Source organism: Bombus flavifrons, chromosome 14 (assembly GCF_040668555.2).
Source record: "Bombus flavifrons isolate JBK064 chromosome 14, iyBomFlav1_principal, whole genome shotgun sequence".
NCBI lineage: Eukaryota > Metazoa > Arthropoda > Insecta > Hymenoptera > Apidae > Bombus > Bombus flavifrons.
Genome location: NC_138455.1, coordinates 904,858 through 925,119, shown reverse-complemented (window position 1 = coordinate 925,119; position 20,262 = coordinate 904,858). Strand labels below are relative to the sequence as shown.

The window sequence follows — 20,262 nt, the reverse complement described above, 5'->3', positions numbered from 1 at the left end:
AGAAGGAAAGGAAGCCTTAGGGAAGTTGTTATCTGGAGTAATGGGTTCCGGTTCCTGTGTCGCTTCCTGCCGTCCATCCGTCATCCTACAGCTCTCTCTGGCGGATACTTGTAGGATTTCTCAGCTTTCTATACCTATGTGTATCCAGTTCACAGTTCTCTGTCCTTCTATTTATAGAATACATACCTATTACTTTTCTATCTCTCTTTTCCAGCAGAAAAAGACTATTCTATGTAATATGTGTTTCTGCGGTAATGAACACCAAAGAAAATTCAACTGTATATATATAAGGTAGAAAATTTAGTATCATTGACTCGAACGTTCGAAATTATCTTCTTTCACGCTTGTTGCATCGTGCGTCACTCGACGATGAGCATTTCTCTCGAGATATGAAGAGAAAAATAAAAAGAAAAAATAAGCGTTCGAAAGATAATCATATCTTTAGTAGAATTTCGATTTAGATATTAGGCTGTGTTGGTAAAGCAATGATAAAGTAGCTTTAAAAATACTCCGTATAATCGTATTCTTCCTTTTTCCGCTTCTCTGCTTGCATTATATAATTCTCTCGATATTAAATGTTATTGACTTTTTTTCATTTATAGGAACAATTCCAAGAAATTGATTATCATACAAGTATAGGTCTCTATCTTTTTCTATTATGTCCTATCTTTTTTTCATGTCAATCTTCTGTAATTGTCCAACTCAGACGTTGAATATTTAATGCCGCCGGAAATAGTCAGCAAATAATTTCTCACAAGGAAAAGTCATTATAACAGCCAATCCTTCTTTTGTCTTCTTCTTCTTTTTCTTATTCTTCTGAAATTCATTTATAATACACACCCATTTAACGTCGTTTGAACGCAAGATAAAGCTAAGGGATTTTTTCTATTTCCTTTAAAATCATTAATTGTTCTTTTTACCACAATTATCAATATTTAAAACTGGATTATTTTCTGAGACGGAAGTTAACAATCTTTTACTCTAAATCAATTTTTTGAAAAATGCATTTGTTTCATTTACGTTACTCTTTTTAGTAAATCGACGCGACGACTTGATTTTATCTCTAATCAAATCACTGTTGACCTTTATATACGTACGCTTATACGAGTCGAGTTTGCGTAGCTTTTGTATCGATCTCTCTAAAATTTCCGTAGTTCCATTCGTCGTTCACGGTTGTTGCGTTCATGATTTTGTCGCGACCGGTGCGTATCATCATCGGTGTGAATTCGCGTGAAATCGAGCACGCGTCGCGCGGCATTTGGCGTCAGGAATGACTACGAAGACGATTTTGCATAATGGAACGTCAAAGAACGGAGTTACCGGCGCCCCTGCGTATCAGTGACGCATGATCGACCACCTAACATGCTGTAAACACGTTTTCAGCCACGGTCGAAACATGTTGCACTCGCTGCTGTTTCGTTTATCTGCTTACGACCCCGTCGAAACTGCTTTCCCTCTAACCGTATCGTGGTACAAGTATGTCAGGGGACATTTTCGAATCGCTAACACGTGTTTTGCCAAAGATATATATCACTGTCGTTTTCAGGGGATTGGTTATCTAATTGATCCGTTATCTGTCGTTATATCGCACTTGGTCAACCTTTCTATCAACACGTTCCTTATTCACAGAAAAATAATCGTACTGTTAGGATTCTAAATTCGAATAGAAAGATTCTATTAGGACGTTTAATGCTGTGGGCGACATGTGAATCTCCTTATACTTTACGCGTGGCGTGTAACGTGTTTAACTCGTGTTAAGAAGTTTCTACAAAAATTGGGTTAGATCATAATGTTTAGAAATAAACGTAAATTCTTGCTATTATGCCTTTTCACCGAATGTCGGATCAACAAAAATGATGTTATCTTAACTGGATGTAATATGGCCTATATCTCAGCACAAACATCATTTAACATCCGTTCGTTCAATTTCTGCGCAGAATTTGATAAGGAATACGATCTTGTTCTTGTATTGCAACACTTTTGATTTACCGTGGGAATAATGTAGATTATATTGAAAGCAAATGCGGTCAAAGGAGATAGAAACAGAGAAATCGAGCATAGCGTATATTTGGTTTACCTGGAATATATGTAGGCGTATTGTGCATATGTTTCGAGCTTCGTGAACATGAGCAGATCAATGACGCTTTGTATGTTGATTCAACTATCTAACCCTAACAACTTGCTCTGTAACTATTGCTCAACTCCAGATTCCATGGCGCATTTCCACCGGATGTGGAGAGATGAGATGCCGTATGGTTACATATATAGATACCAAATCTGCTTTCAGAAGCAGCAACCGTACTGCTAAATTATCAATCATAAATACAATAGATTTTCGACAACGTTAATCCACAATCGTCGCTGCAAAACATTTGGTATATTTACTAATTTAGGAAATCATTCCTGTAACATCTTTCAGAAAAATTGTACAGTCGTCAGATTTCGATAAAAGAGTATCGTTATTTATTATTCGAAACATTCATATATGCAGGATAAAGAGAGAAACTATTGTATTAATATTGTAAAGGATATAATATATTTTCAAATATCACTAGAGTAATAAAGAAGTAAATTGATATGGGTTAATTCAATTTCGATCATTTTTATGGCATATTGGCGAAAAATGCGTTTTGGCCCCATTTCACTTTGATTAGGGACAAGTGCGTCCAATCCCAGATACCATCAAGCTCAAGTACGCTCAGTATGTTCGGTCAGCAGGAAATATTATGTCCATCAGGTTCTAGATGTTCAACCCTGTTCTGGTAGTTCGCACGAAATTAGTGTCGGCTAGGCTTTGTTCGACGCTGATGGCACGTAAGCGACGGTCGTGGAGAGCTGACCACTGATCAACCACATTATTAGCAGTTGTTCCTGCAGAAACGACGTAACTGCGCGCTGTTTCGTTTTCAATCTCATCGAACACGAATTGACTAAGATTTGCTCAACTTACTACGCAATGTTGTAACATTCCTGAATGAGAAGTGCGGATTGGTCATTTCAGAAGAGTAGAATTAATTTTCGAAAAGTTCGGGTGCCGTAACAAATTTATTATTTAATTAATTTTTCACGGTATGTCAGTCATTTTTACAAATATAACTATTATTTAGGAACGAATGTTATATATTTATTGTCTGTCATCTTGTCGATGGTTTAAAGTTAAAAGAAACAATTCCGAATGGAAGTCGCAAAATGTAACGATAAACATCGGAATTTTGAAGTTTGTTGACATCGATGTTCATGTATGATCGATCGGTATCACCGTTTCATGCGCATAGGTGCAAGACCATGTAAAACGTATGCGTCGTGCACAAATACGTATGTATGTGTCACATGTGTCACCAACTGTACATCTATCTATCTTGTCAATCACGATCGTGAATTAATTTTGATTCAGAGAATCGTTCGTGGAATCGAACGTGGTAGAAATGATAATTATGCCACGGTTACAATGCGCTAAACATGTAATTCATTCGTTTGGAACCTTTTTCGGTTTGTTATGCTTTTTCCATTTTGTAAATGTGAACTTGCCTCGTCCTTTGTCTACAGAGTGTACCTTTTATAGAATGTTTCAGTGACCGGTATTACTTCCATTTATACAGGATTAAGTTACATTGTCATTGTTTTAATTAGCTATATTACTATTCTTGGAAGAAGAATATGCTGTGCAAGAACGTAAAACGGAACAGTGGAGCTTGTTCCAAGATTTACAATTGGAACCTTTTACAATTGATATATTTGTTCAATTAATATGTTGGAAAGAGCGCGTATTAACTATAACGTCAAACGCGATACATATTACGTTATTGGCTTTCAATCAGCTTAATAATAGGATTCCGCGATTAATAAAAAATTACTTATTACTTGCATTATTACGTTTTATATTACACAACGAAAAAAGATATTGGATATTATACACTTTTATGCACGATATCGATAATTAGTTCAGTATTTCGAAAATATCTAAAAATTCCGTTTAGCAATGCTTGTACCTTGTAATTGTCATAATTTTGCTTATCTTCTTTTCCTGATACGTAAGTCATTGCCATTAACGCGAATGCGGTTCACCGACCCACCTATGTGTTAAGACTCTCTTTGCTCAGAAGTCAATGAACCATATGTGGGTTAAGGTAGTTTTCATTCAACGATTTATGACTCATAACTTTTTGCTTACAGATAATTGACTTACTGCGTCGTACGCTTGCTGCGCATGCAGAGTAATCAACTTAATTAAATAGATTTTCGTGCTTACTTTCCTAACTATTTCTTTAACAACATAAATTTCCTACATGAATAGACAATCATACTTTGAAATTGTTTTAATGGGAAAGAAGGAAACCAACATATCGTTTCGGTTTATGGTAACATTGATCCAGGCATTTCACGAAATTGCTATTACCTATTGCGAATACAAGACTTTATTTTCCATTTTCCATCCGTGAGAAGCTATTTTACTTGAAACTATATAGTTGACACGAGCTGCATACATGCATCCTCTATCGGCGAATACGCGTACGCATACTGACACTCATACTATCCCAATTGCATCGAGTTTATGATCATATTTATTGACAATTGGATAGGAGCTGGAAAAAATTGTGTTATATGTGATATTTCATTTAATTTCCCTTTATTTTATTTTCCTTCCTAGATATAGGTATCTATATTTCAAACATTTTGAAACGCAAAAAGACACTTTATTAACTCTGACATGCTCGAATCTTTTTGCAATGTTTTTCAAATGATTGTAATTTTTCCTTCATTCGGCATTTAATTGAACCTATCGATGAAATTTTATGTCTCTGTTAGATAGTTTTCTAGAAATTAGAAAATAAAAATGGGAAGAACAAAGGGAGCAGGAGATTTTAGCATGCAATTAAAGCGAAACGTATTTGTATATGTTGCGTAAATGTTGAATCCTCCGTTAACAATATCCAGTGATCCCCATTCATTGTTGTCATTTCTGTCGAAACACGGAGAAATTTTTCTCAAATAACGAGACGGATCCCGTTGATCGGTTTTTTCGTGGTGGAAAAATGCTGGCGACATAAATTGGACCGTTCCCCGTGCAATTTCACCGTCGCGCGAGATTATCGAGCGTTCGTCGTAGTTGCTCGAGGAATTTTAACGTCTTTATAAAAGCGAAGAGCAAGAGGGAAATGTCGAAGCCGTAGTTCTGCCGCACACTTGTCCAAGGGCCTGCGCCAACGGGCTTACCGAGCTGAGGTAATGTCCAGCTAGTATGCATTTAAACGAGTACATTATCCGTGCATTATCCGGCGTTAAGATCATTTCGGCCTAGACACTCTATGTAACTGATTCATGTGTCTTTAAGTTGTTATCCAAATAATGATATTTGCGACATTGATCGTCCATTGCACATCATCATCCGCTCTCTTGAAAATCTCCAAAAAAAATTTCTTTTTTTTTGTTGACTTATACGTCAAAATTGTACCAATGAAGATACTAATTTTTACATATACCCTTTGCAAAAAATTCTATTTTTTTCAAACGTATTATAATTTTTATGATTTTAGTAAGATATATGTAAAAATTATACCATTGTTGCGTATAATACGCGTTATTATCAGCCTGGCATGGCTTCTTTCGATTTCCATCGCCGCCTACGTACATTGGGATATGTTCCATATTGGCATTTTCAACAGCAATTAGCACATTTGTCAGACTGTGACATTTAATATCCAATTATGTTCATTGTTCATCGGGGCTGTCGATAGATATTCGATGATTGAACACGTATAATTATATTGCTTACTTGAATGTCATTAATATGTTTCGCGTGCAGATATTGTTTAACGCATCTTACGCTTACAGGTTAACGAACCATGTTCGATATTCCAATCGAATTTTCACTTTGAAATTCCAATTCCCACAATTTGAATAATGGACAGTTCTATTACGATTTTAAATTCTTCTTTCCGTTTGCTCAATCGTATATTTTATTTCATAATATTTAAAAAGATTCTACATGAACGTTTCAAGAATTGGAATTGATGTCACAACTATTTTCCATCCTTGAAGACTACGTTTTACAAGAAAATTAAATATTAGGTTGTTCCAAAAGTTTCTTTCATTTTATAAGAAAATAATAAATGCACAACGTTTTTTTCTCTATATTATTTTATTAAAGTATGTAAGATTTTTGTTCCAATAGAATAGAATGGCACCATAAAAATAAACCTAATAAAAAATCATGTTTTCAAAAAATTTGCACTTGATCTTAGTACGTGACAGTATTTTCATTCATCACTGTACAAAATAATTTTGTCGACGTATAATTTTCCGCTCCTATGTTATTTCTATGACAAATGTTACACGTTGCGTGTTCGTCGATTTGTCGTGTACATTTGGAGTGTAAACTGTTGGCAGGATACTCGTTAGCATTCTCTCCGTGTTGTTTTCTTCTTGTTTTGTCGCGCAGTGTCCGATCAAGAAACTAATTATCCGAGGTCGCCCTCGTACTCCATGAACCATTCATCCTTTTCGTTGTGAAGTGCCTTCATCCCGGTTGCCAGCGTGCTCCGCTACCTTTTGTCCAATATATACCAGGCGTCTTCTCTTCTTCACCTAATATCGGTTTAACGTGTATTTTGAAAACCGATGTCAAGCCCCCCAAGATCGAGTGCCTAGTTTCTTCGGGTACGTCAGCCCAAACAGACCAGAGATAATTACGCGATCGTACTGCTTTTCTTTAGATATTTCTCCTCTCTATTTGTTTCGGCGTATCATTCTGTTCAATTACTTAGGATAGATATTTATTATCTAAGATCGATTCTTCAAGCTGAATCTCCTAAATTTCTGATTCCGTTGAAAAATATATCATAAACGACGTGCCACCAAAAGTAAAGATTTCTAATAATGGAAATAAAGTACATACGCTTTTAGCATTTCAAGAATTAATTGGACTTTGCCAATCGGTTTAATATTCACATCAAATCTCTAGTTTGTTATTATTATGGTTTCGTTCACCGTGTGTTATTATTACCTGAAATACACAATACATTATAATGAATACATCCACGTGATTTATCCGTTGAACGATGACGTTAATATACGGTTTATGTATATTACTCGTAGTTGGCGACAATTTTGTAAGAAACGGGAATATAATGGATGTTAGCGATTTTGGTGATGTTGAAAATATGAAACGACAGTGATTAATCGATTCTAATAAAAATGTAATATAGCAGAAAAATATTGCAATTCGAATCTAATCTAAAACATAGATTACTATTAAGTTGTCCTTAAAATTTTGATAAGATAACTAATTGACTGCGTTCGCGTTCGCACTCGTATGTCGTGAATTAATCGAGGAAATATCGTGTCGATTTTTCAACGGAAAACTTTCAACGTTGTCATTAATCAACGTTGGAACGTTATATTTCAGGTTGGTCATTTTGCACTTTCGTGACCTGGCCACGACACACCCTAGGATACTTTTATTATTTCCGCTCAGTCCCGGGGGGGGGGGGGGGGTCATATCGTTACAATTCATTAGGAAACACGCTAGCTGTACAACATTGTTCTATACTTTCCTCGAAACACATTAACTTTATTCTATACCTATACTATATGATTCAGTGATCCAGTCAAAAATACGATACGTTAATACGTTGATTATTTGTATTGTAAAAACTGTACCTCAATACTTTTTAATTTTAACATAACAATATTTATAAGCACGTCCGATATTTTTGTAGCTACGAACCGAGAGAAAATTTATATTAAATTTCTAGAAAGTTTTCAACGAAGGTTTCAGCGTTCCTTTGCGTTTTTATAGCTGTTCGAGTTAAAATTACATTGAAAAATTCAAAGATTCACAATTAAAATTTCAGTCTTAAATTTTAGACTCTTTTTTTGTATCTATTTTGGGAGATGTGAATTCAAAGAATTTTTCCGCAACAGTTTGCACGAAATATTATAGAACATTGCACGTTATCTTTTAGTTCTCGTGCATTTCGTGAAACAACGCTTACGGACGATTCGATAGTAGATTCTTTGATTATCGCGCGGGAACGTTTTGCGCATCTTATGACAAATTGTTGCAAATCTATTGGTTATTATCCTACGTACCTTTGCGTTATGGCTTTTGGTTGACAGCTATTCAAATCGAATTTCTATTTTCTTAACCACGTCCGATTTCTGATTATTAGAGCACTATTAAACGTTGTTAGTCTAAAAAGAAAAAAAAAAGAAAAAAAAGAAGACCTCGTCAAATTGTTTTCGGTTTGAGACCCCTGATTTTCATTTACGGGTAGTTTGACGAAGAGAATCGAATTTGTTGTTGTTGTTTCAAACGGAATAACTTAGCCGATGTTTCAACCGATAAGTGAGATTTAACGTTCAACGCCTGGGAAACAATAAAAACGGCTGGCGGAACGGTAGTGAATGTATTGTTTTAACGGTATAATGGTCCATGGGGGTCGGTATTAAATTTACATGGGCAGAGGTTTTGTACAGCGTGCCGCGAACTTTTAATTGTGCGGAAACTATTCGATTAATAGGACGGGCCTGTGGGTTCGATAGCGAACGAATGCCGGTATCGATTGCCATGAAGTTGTTTCGCTATTTCTACAAAGCTCCCTCGAACGTTTTCTCTTCTCCTCTTTCGCCTTTTCGTTGCTCTGTTCCGCAAATTAATAATCCCAGTTGTTTATGCGACCCTCGATAGTAACACGGCTTCGAAAAACATCGTACAACCCGGTCTTAGTAAATCTCATGGATAAAGAAAATTTCCTGTCCACCTCGTTTTCCCGAATCTCTTCTTTCGTTCGAATTAAATTTTCAAACGCAGCTGCTTCAATTAACGACTACGCGCCAAAGGGAAAAGGGAAGAACACGTTTGTCGAAAGGATTTACTTGAAAATGTTCGCAGATATAATTGTCGTTACATTATTCGAGGAACGAACGGCGTTAATTGGTTAAAATTAGTTTTAAACGAAAATTGTATCTTGCTTTTGTTGGAATGATCGTTGGACAACCTCTCTTCTTTTCACAAATGTAATTGATTGACTATTCTATGACTATTCTATGCTATGAGTAATTCATTCAAAAATAAATTATTCTATTTCAGGAATGGAAGCGATCATGTCCGAATTCTTTAACGATACCACGACTGCGTTTTACATCATATTGATCGTTTGGATCGCTGATCAGTACGATGCTATTTGCTGTCACACACCGGTTACAAAAAGACACTGGTTACGGTGAGTTTTGATCTGCTTGTAGCTATCGAATCACTTGCGCTAAAATTCCTATTTTGCTTAGTAATAAACACAGTTGTTTGCAACCCTTAACTTTAACTTTTCCTCTGACAGGAATATTGCTTAAAATAATATGTATAAAATAGTAAGAATCTAATCTTTAGTTATATCTTTTAAGTATAGAAAGATACATGCAGTGGAATTGCCAATAATCCGGTACGCTAGGGACTTGATTAACGCACAATTATTGAATTATATCTGTGTAATTTGATAAAAATTGGGAAACCAATATTAAAAACAGTCATGATTAATAGAATAAATTCTTACGGTAATTTTTATCCTATTTTTATGAAAATAATATCAATGGATTGGTGAGGTAATTCTAATAAAAATACGACTAAACTCATAAATCAGACTATTCGGATAAATTGTTAATAACGTTGTTTTGCGACCAACATCCTACAATTTTATTTTTGCTAGGATTATCAAGAAAACATAGGAAATTCCTGTTCAAATATTATTCGTCTTACTCGTCATGGAGAGCACGGTTATAACGAGTTCATTCGTAGAAGTCTCAGGGGTCGTTATACATCCCGTCCTTTTTAGATTGGGACAGAGATGATCGAAGGAGCATTTAATTAAAAAGGATTAAGCTGTATTAAGTAGCGAGTCAGTCGTAGTTCTGGGCATATCGGCAGACCTCGCCTTTTCTCTTTATCCTGGCCCGTGCACCTCCGGCTAAAACTGAAACGATCAAAGTATCTACTCTGTCTCAGAGTAGCCTTTGTTGGATGACGATAAAACGCCTTGCCTGCCTTGTCACAGTAACTTTACGAGAGGACCAACAGGAGTTTAATATACAACGCGTTTGCGAATTAAAAAAGAACGAGCCGTCGATGCTTTTGTATGCTTGAAACTACGTACCGAGGAAAGTTGAACAAAGCCTTGTCAGGACATATGGATATTTTATTAAATTACGTTTCAACTGAATTCTTCCTTCGACTTATTAAAAATTATTTTTTTATTTTTTTGATGCTCTAATCTCAAAATCATCAATTGATCAATGAGTACTGATCAATTCAATCTGCTATATCGATTAATAATGGCAATAATTATAGTAATTGCTACTCCTTAGTTTGTATGTAGAAGGAATCAATTAAAACCTTTCTACATATAAACAAATCAAAATTTCACATGGTCACAGAGGATTTAAATATCTTTCTGACATTCTGAGAAATACCGATCTATATTTCTTAATGAAACAATTAGGCCGGTATTCGCATATGTTACCAGATTTCTGTATAATTGAGGACGAATGCGTATACCTTCGGTAATTATTGCTGTTTATTGATTAGCATGGAATGCGTAGATCTCGGAGCGTGGTATGTGCAGAGAAATCCTGATTAAACAGTGCGGTCTATGGCAGCCTACGAAGTGTATCATCCGTATGTTCATGCAGGTCGTAGGTCGTTTGCTCATTCCTGCTACGTGGTCCTCGTGGTTATTAAACTCGATTTGTCTTTCACATTGGTTTGATTGTCACTCCATTGCCATAAATACTTTCGATCAACCTAGATTTGGCAAATTGTCGCGTTCGACCATTCGCCGTTTCGTCGGTGGTTGTGTACGGATGTCAAAGTCGGATTAGGATGAAATCCCTCGCGTAAGAGGAGTCGAGTTTTACGCTCCATGTGTCTTACCAGCGGCCGAAAGAGAGAGAGAGAGAGAGAGAGAGAGAGAGAGAGAGAGAGAGAGAGAGAGAGAGAGAGAGAGAGAGAGAGAGAGAGAGAGAGAGAAACACGATGTAATTTCCTTAGACTGACAAAGGTATAGGACGGAACATTAGGGACATTAGACGGCGATTAAACAAAATTGTCGCCGGTCGCTTGGGATGTTTGAACAGATCGGTGACGCGCAAGTAAACGGTCACCGAAATTGCTCGCGGATAGGAGATGACATGTTTAAAGCGGAACATTTTAAATGATCGTGGAAGTTTGAGAAATCAAGTTGGTTGGAACAAGGAAGTTCAGATCAAACAGGGAGCAATTGAGAATGATCAATTCCAGAATAAAATTCTCTAACATTGTTGAAATTAGGAAATATATGGAGGAAAATGTTATACGAGTAATTAATAAATTTGTTGAAGAACAGTTTTTTCACAGACCAAAGAAATTTAGTTCTGAAAGGATTAAATTTTATTTATAATACAATTGTGTAGTGCACTGATTATTCGGTGGGTAGTTGAAATTAGTATTTGCATTTTTATACAAGTAAATTGCGTTTAATGAATAAGGCAGTCAATTCCAAAGGGACAAAAATTAAGCAGACATTCGATTAATCCATGTCTATCATTCTTCGAAAAGGATCGTTGCAAGGTTTTATTATATTTTGACATTTGTGTAGCATTGTACGAATTACTTAATGCGTTGGATTTAGATTTGGAATAAAGAGAAAATTATATGTACATTGTTTCAAAAATATCAGAAAAAGGAAAATTCAGATATATCTGGATTAATATGTTATTCAGAACGAAACATAAAGGAGACATTCTTTTATTCGCGACATTTTAATTTTTGAAATATATTTTCCGATCAACTTAGTTTAACCTCGGCGTTGATATAGTTGGTAGCAAGCGTGGAAAGGGCATAGATCTAAACGGCTTTACTCTCTGGCGAAACATGGTCGTAAGGACAGTTAGGTTTCCTTTAGGTAGGTTCGAGGTTAGACACGCAGCATTAGAACAACCGGTGTTAGACAACAATTAAGCAGATCTGACGGTGGTAATACTCCTGTAGTACTGCTTCCAAGTACCAGAATTATGTGTTGCATTGTGTTGAATCTACGTCGTTGGCTGCGAGATTTACACTAGATGGACTTTAATTGCATAAACAAGATTCGTTCGACGAACAGGGTAATCGGCTTCTTTTTATCCGTGCAAGTTAGTTTTCTCAAAACGAAGGAAAACTACTTGGTTCGATCTCTTTTCCGTGCCAGAGCTATTTCGCTCGAGCTTCAACTCGGATCGGTTTTTGTCACGTAAACCAAATAGATTTAATGAACGGTGATGGCCCCTTTTAGAAAAATTGGCTTTTTAAAGGCGAATGAGCGCTGTCTCAAGATTCGTTCCTTTTAGAATTTAGATAAATATAAAGTTCGTGTTAATCTAATGCATTCTTTTATTAGTAATTAAAGTACATATATCATTTCTCGTAAATAAGTGACGGTTTGATCATTTAATTTATACTAAATTTTTAATGAAATGGCATGTTTCATACGTTGAACGAATAATTTCTGCACTTGTAAAAATTATATATGATGATAGCAAGTATGTCGTAATAACAAGTATACTGTTCGAAAATGGTGATGAAAGTAACCGTGGGCTGATCCGATTAACCGCAAAGCGTTTTCTATCCGAAGTCATTTCTATCGATCAGATGTAGCGTGGTTCAATTTACTGCTCTACGATCTTCAGTTCTTAGAGTTCTGGTTGCCTGACTTTGGGTTACGATAGGTATGCAACTATGTAACACCGAACACCCTCGACCGACTGTTTCTACGGGTCATCCGCTTTTAATTAGGAACTCGACTTCCGCTTACATGTGGTTTATCCGATACTTCGTGTTCGGTTCCCGTCTCTATTCTCCCATCATTCGTAATCCAAAGCCTTTATCGGTGGGAACATGGATTGAAACGAAAAACATGATTAATGCAAAGATCTACGATGGTTTGATTTGTTAAAATTTTAAAGTTAAAAGTTATTTTACAGGTTAAAAGATTCGTCAGTACACAAAAATGATTAACTCCTTAACTATAAACTTTTTTTTTACTACTGCAAAATTTGTTTTTACTACTGCAAAAGGAAGAGAATCGCATCGTTCAAACAATTTCTCGTTTTCTTTTTAAATTAGTGAAGTCTCGTATGCATGAACATCATGATATGGATCTCCGATTTGTTTTGAATATCTTTTGGGCTACGCGATGCATAAAAAATTTTCTTGCAAATTTGTCCCACTCTCTTGCGTATACTTTTACTACGGATCAGAATGAAACTCTGGAAGTGAAATCAATGCTGTGCAGTACAGTAACGTTTCGTTCGTTCACACGCTGGAAATCGCTAGCGATACGAAAGAATAGACATTGCCGGAAGGCAAAAGCTACTGAAAGTTCAGTGATTGCCATACTTGATATCTGTTGCTCGTGGAATTGGTATTTTCACGTGTTTCTTGCTCTTTTTACATACCATATACGTAGACACCTAGATACGTACGAACAATATTTTTTCTTCCCAATTTCTGCAAGTAAAGAATCCTTTGGTTGTATCGTAAAAATAGAACGAGTAATTTTTTATTAACCCTTTAGAAATCCGAATATGCGAAATAACTTTATACAGATTGTTTGGACGATAAAGATTGTGAGCTTGCTTTCATTCCCATAACATGAACGTAGTTAATTGTATCATATAGTAATGATATTTAAAATTATTACACTTCTTTGTGGCAATACGTAGACAGATGCTTATGAACGATATCTATCGATATCGAACCGTTCACAACGTTTGAATACGACATACATTTACCGATTGTCATAAAAACCAATCTGCGATGAGCTTGTTTTAAAGACCGGAGGATAAATGCAATCGAGCAATTGGTTTCACAGGCTCGGCCTGTTAAAACCTCAACCTCGGTAGTAAGATTCATTTGTTCAAGGGAAAGGGTCACTGTTCGTAGTCTAGCCAGCATGCACGTTGTATGTTGTCGAAAACAATTAGAAAAGTGCTTTGTTGAAACGTTTCAGGGTGCGTGGTGTCCGATAATACGGATTTGGTGTTTGACTTCTGAAATCGAGATGAAAGAAGTGGTCCGTTTAACAGATTTAAATCTCTATAATTGACGAACAACAATGTTCGAACCCCGTGATCGTCAATGTAAAAAGAAAATCGGTCGTTGTGGTGAAACATAAAAGTAACAGAGAAAATCTGCTGATTTGAAACGTATTGGAAAATTTTTCAAGTCGGAACAAAGATGATATATCGAAAAGAAAAATGGAAATATTTTAATCTTTTTATGTTACACGACGCAAAATGCTAGAAAATCCTGGTTATGTTCAATTTATGATAATTCTGTCAGGATGAACAGGAAAGCAAGCACGTTTCACTTTCGCACAAATATTTGTTGCCTCGAAAAGCAATCGAAATTAATATCGCAATTCGTTAATGATTATTTTGTAATTTCCCTTCGTGCGCGTTTCATCGCATGTCTAGCGTACATGTTTTTCATGCAAAGCGCAAATTAATATAGTTTCCGTGTAATGGTCGAGCAAATAATTTCAGAGAGGGGTCGAGTATAAATCGTGCATAATTAACGACGAAACGTATTTTTAATTTAACTCGGCCGGAACATTTTATTCTTTCCGGCGGTTTTAGTGTATTCTATGCTCTCTCCTCCTCTGCCCATATTATCTTCCGCCGCCGTGAATCTCTTAATTATTTTTCTCGCTTGTTTTCACACGCGAGCAGCTTTTTTACGCTTCTTTTTCATGGTTATGAAAACCGGGTAGTGAAAAAATTATTACGATGTGATTTTACGTTTCTTCGTGAATATTAAATTACGTCTATATATAAGAACGTTGGAGCGGTGCCATTTGATAAAGTTTGAAGTCGCGAAACTGAAAATATGTATTTTTATCGGATGTTTAAAACTCAATAACCCAGATAATTCAACCCGTGTGTAGTACGTACGAACGTTTCAAAATGAGAATTACGCGAGATCCATTACAAAGAATTAGGATGAACTAGTGGGCGACGAGTATGATTGATGCGAGGGCGTGGATGCTCTCGGATTACCGAGTGAATTGTCATTACCAATAGTATTCAAATATTATGATCCATAGGGGTTTGGTGTACACAAATATTTGTGTTTTTCCCATTTAGGGGAATTACCAAAATTGTACCATATTTTAGTTTCATTGCAATATTTGTATCATTTTTTTCGTAAACTTTTGTTTGAATATATACTATTCTAAAATATCATTTTAAATAAATATAATCATAAAATATCATTTTAAATAAATGAGAGTAATTTCATCTAGATACATAGTTTGTGGGCGACATTTAAGTTACTTTAGAAAAAGAGAAGAAAATGCCTCGTCCATTTCCACTGAATTAAATTACTATCACTGTATTCCGAAGTGGAATCAAGATTTGCTTTTCTCTTTTTTACTTACATATATCGTTCTTTTCATGTTGTTCGAATGTATTTGCTTCCAGTTGATATGAACAACGACGAAATAGTTAGGGAAAGAAAGATGAGAGAGAGAGAGAGAGAGAGAGAGAGAGAGAGAGAGAGAGAGAGAGAGAGAGAGAGAGAGAGAGAGAGAGATACCTGGAAGTCTTAGTTTCACGATACGCGATGGTGTTAGGTTGTCGCCAGGGGTGTGCACTTTACTTTCAATCCGTAACGTGGGTCTGGATTCTCAGCGGTTCGTAGATAACGCACGTTCAGTCCCATTTGAGCCTAGAAGGGCTGTCTTTTCCTTCAGCATTCTGCTTGGCTGACTTATCCGACCTTGTGTGCACATACAGACATGGGTGTCTCTTCTTTTCAAGCTAAATTCGTGCAAATAGCTACATTAGCTCGAATAATGATCTAATGTAATAATTTAATACTTTCGCTCGTCATTGACTACTCTGGTGACGCTTGAGGATTAACGATTGTATTTGGCAGAGCGATTAACAACGTAGGAAGTTTAAAATTGGACCAAAGATTTATTAGGTATGTAGTATGTAAATTGGTTCAATGATTTTAAATTATTAAATTTTCATGCGTATGAGGTTATCTTAAATTCAAGTATTTCTCCGTCTTGTGTAATTTTAAAGAAATACAATTGTTGTTTATGTAATTTTACTTAAACAAAGTTGCGTGATGAAAATTATTTCGATGATTTAGTTTATTTTACATGATACATAGATAAAATTTTGATTTCGTTTAAAGAGGCATCGAGCCAATGTACATACTTGATAGTTTGTCTATGATCTTTCCATTATTGTATATTTTATGCGAAATGTTTGTTGAAGTTCGTTCGCGTTTTGAAGTAGAAAACAAAATTTTGTAAGATATTTCGCATCTAATTTATGCTTCGTATTATAAACATGGCATAATAATCGTAAAAGTGTTTTTTAGTAGATTACTGAATATTTGCAAATTGTTCCCAGAGCAATTTGTTGAATAATATTAAATTCGAAAGGAAATTCATTATCGTAGCTGTGTATTTACGAGCAGCTTTCCAGTTACAACGCAGGTTGTGATAATAATCGTGATATTTAAGACTACGTTAAAATTTAATAACTTAATATAAGCGTCATTTCTGCTCTGCTCAGATTTTCGAAATAGTTCATCGAGTTATCAGTGTATATGTGCAACTTCCTTAGTTCTAATTTATATTTCGAGACAAGATGGTACTAAATTTTGACCTCACGCAGCTATAATTCCATTGTACTTTCTAACTTTGGGTAACAGCGTTCTTAATGCCAACGAGAATTGCTTGCTAAAATTCTTCATACTTTCGCTATATTTGCATAGTTTGTTGCGAGATAAAATGGAAATAGATTGTTCCAAAATCTTCTTCAACGTTTGAAACGTTAATTCTTAGTTGGCGAAGTTTACCTTTAGATTTGACCTTTACGAGCAACTTGGTTGCTTAGTTTATTGATACCTAATTCGTATGGACCTTACCAAAGAATTTACTTTGACATATTAGATTACTACCGTAAGTATACTTGTGGAAAAGCGGTGACCCAACGCTTGAAAGTATCGGCAAAAAACGGCATTGCCGAATCGACTCGAATCGAATTGAATCGTATTGAATCCAGTTGAATCGTATCGAGAGATCGTATCGAGTCGATACGAGACTCGAGTCGAGTCGAGTCGAGTCGAGTCGAATCGAATCGATTTTCAATCCGGGCACTGGAGTTCCGACGATGTACGTCGCGTCACGTCATTTCCGTTCCATTCTACTTGTCCTGTATTTACATTTCGCTAGCGGCGAATTAACCCTACGAAAGGCATCGTTCTCTCGCAGGAACTAGTATCCTGTCGCCGCGGGTGCGTCGTCGGTGGGTGTCGTGTCGGTGGGTGCCATTACTGGCGTCGACGCCACGCGTGTGTCGCCACGGCTCGCAAGTGGCGCGTCGAGTGCTTACAATCAGCTGGGCTTGTCCGCAAATAACACCGGAGGATGATTATGATTGAATAAGGCCCGTAATTGAGGCTATTGAGCAATTATATAAATAACAAGCACACACCACGGACACCGACAGCCAGCAGAAGCTTATAGACGGAACACGGGCCCCATAAACGCATACCACGAGTGCGGCTGGTGGACAGCCTGGGGTGTTATTTCAGTATGATGGGGAGAGAGTGGCACGGGGGTATGGCTCGTTCTACGGGGGTATGGCTCGTTCTACGGGGGATGGTTCTCCCTTTCTCTCTTTATCGTTCTCCCCTGGCCTGGTTGTCGAAGCAGGAGCGCCAGCCGAGTTGCCTGGAAAATTACAGTGCAAACATAACCTGCACCTATATGTATACCGCGAGCCCTCGGCACATCGCGTTGCTGCGTTAGTGTATACGCCGTTAGGCGGGGCCGATGATCTCGAATTCCCTTCCTTTTGCCTCTCCACCATCGAACTCTTATCATTTTAACTACCAACCTCCGCGATCAGTTCGATCTCTTGACGCTGTTCCAACCAGAATCATGAATATTGTCAAGCTAAAATAAGTCTCCGAAAATTGATCGTAATACCGTTCTTTCATTTGCGGAAAAGACTATAAGGTTGATGTTCCAGAGTGGTCGAAGAAGGGAGAGATTGAAGTTTAATCCTTAACGGTAGAGCTTGCCGAAAGGTGGCTGGAGTGTGATTAATTTCTTATGAGGGATGAAAAATGAGATTCGAGTGTCTGCTGTTTAATGAACGTTGTACGATCTACAAGGTTGCTGGTTTTTAATTCCAATGGGTATGAGATCGTGTTTTGCTTGTTTGGGATTGTACGAAGATTCGAGCGAAGTAATAAGTATCGCTATCGCGTTAACAGACTATCGAGAGATTTTTTTTATATTTTGTTGGAACGCGTAAATCGATAAATAATAGTTCTTATTTAACTAGTGCGAATTACGTGCGATTCCGAATGGTGTTAACTAGTATGTAGCTATGCAGTTGTTTTCAAACCACTCACGCACGTTTACTCGGATTATGTGCTTAAACGCGATGTTTTCATCTTATCTCCTCATGTTGGAAAATATCCTGTTTGTTGATTGAATTGTGTTTAAATATTTTTAAAAGCTTTGCAACATGAATATGTAGAAATTCAGAGAAACAAGTTTAAGGTAACAATTTCAAAATACGATAGAATAATATTTGATAACACCTATTTATTTAAAGCTTTATATTTCGGCAGGTATTTCCTGTTTTTTTACCACTTAACTATACCTGTTAACTATCTAAAAAAATATTCACAATCTAAAAGATAATCTTTCTTTCTATATACTCTTTCTATATCTGCTCCGATATATTTCATGTTTAATGTTTAATATTACTCCTATATACATTTTAAATGTAATTCGCTAGAATTCTTGTACATTATTTCATCTTTCCCAGTGAAAATTTTTTGAACATTGCTCGCTCTCTTATTCGAGCAAAGAGGGCAACATCGCAAGAACCTATAATTACTTTCCACCAACCTCTGATGTTTACCTCCTAGAGGTGGACTTCGGAAGGAAATGGCAAGGGATGAAGCTCGATACACACGGAGTTGGCGTTTTAATCAGGGTGTCGCGTTCGTCTCGGGTATCTAGGATAGGACGGTGATACGGGATGCATGGAAGCAGAGAAGCGTCAGACAGGCGCCAGCCAGAACGGTGTTCTGGCTCCGACGCTGACGGAACCAAGAGCTGACTTCATTTTCCACAGATCGCCCTTTCGCATTCCGTCTATATACGATCGGTCAACGCTTTTGTCCACGCGACAGGGTGCCGAAACACCCTCCACAGGGGGTTCCTTTTACCTCTAGACGTATGGATTTACGTCTTACCCCGCTACGAAGATCGATAACTCTGGATATGAAACCGATATCGGCGCGTGCGAAAAATTCTCCTGACAAGGATACCATCTTCGGACCCCTTGTTTAGGAATTTTCTGCTTGCCCAACAGAAATCCTCGTCGTTCGCGTTCTGACATTATTTTTCTTGTTTCTTTCTACCTTTCCCTTTTCTTCAAAATGTTTGATTTAAATGGCGTTAAACGTCATTTGTTTATCTGTTTTATTGATTGTCCTCTTCGATCCACGTTTTGCGATCCACGTTAATTTCTGTTTGATTTATTTTTTCGAATTAAAATTTGCGAAATATGTATTGCCATCGCCCAAACGCAAATCGATTCGTATAGTCTTGTAACGAAGATGAACGATGTAACAGAACATGATAGCTGGAAATTCTTTTTTATAAACCAGTGGAAGATTTAGTAAGTTTAGTCGTAATTCGATAACGTTTTATTTGTCGTGGAATTTGAATTATTCAATGCTGCGGATATACTATTATGCAGAAGGTGTTGGGTATAGTGCTGTTTTCCCGAAACGAAAACGTAGGTACGTTATTTACCGCACAGGACACATGATTAATCGTAAACAGTGGTTAGAAAATTAGTCCCCCTAAGATAATTAGCTAACATAATTAATTTTCTTGACTACCGGCAGTATGGTTTGGAATACCAAACAGGAACTGCCGGTTATGTTCAGAAAAATGCTTTGTCTAAAGAGAGGAATAGTAATCGATCTTATGTTACTTGCTGCGTTACTCTGAATTCTGTCGACGAAACGTTAACATAGCGTACATTGATATCTACCACAATATTTGTCAATCAATTTCCTAATCAAATCGATTGATATAAAATTTCAAAATTTTTTAATTTGAGGAAGCAACGAACTGGTTTCCGAATACATTTCAATGGTGGTTCTTAATATAAAGTAATTCGCAAAATAGCATTCGTAATGTA

The 20,262-nt window shown here is 36.6% G+C and overlaps 1 protein-coding gene across 3 annotated transcripts in view; it reads left to right on the top strand.

Moving 5' to 3' along the window:
* LOC138186811 (membralin) overlaps positions 1-20,262 on the top strand; it is a 66,416-nt gene that overhangs the window by 19,040 nt on the left and 27,114 nt on the right. For all 3 annotated transcript variants that reach the window (XM_069127029.1, XM_069127027.1, XM_069127028.1), the window contains exon 10: positions 9,092-9,224. In XM_069127029.1, the coding sequence (XP_068983130.1) occupies positions 9,092-9,224 (133 nt within the window). The remainder of the gene's footprint in view (positions 1-9,091; positions 9,225-20,262) is intronic.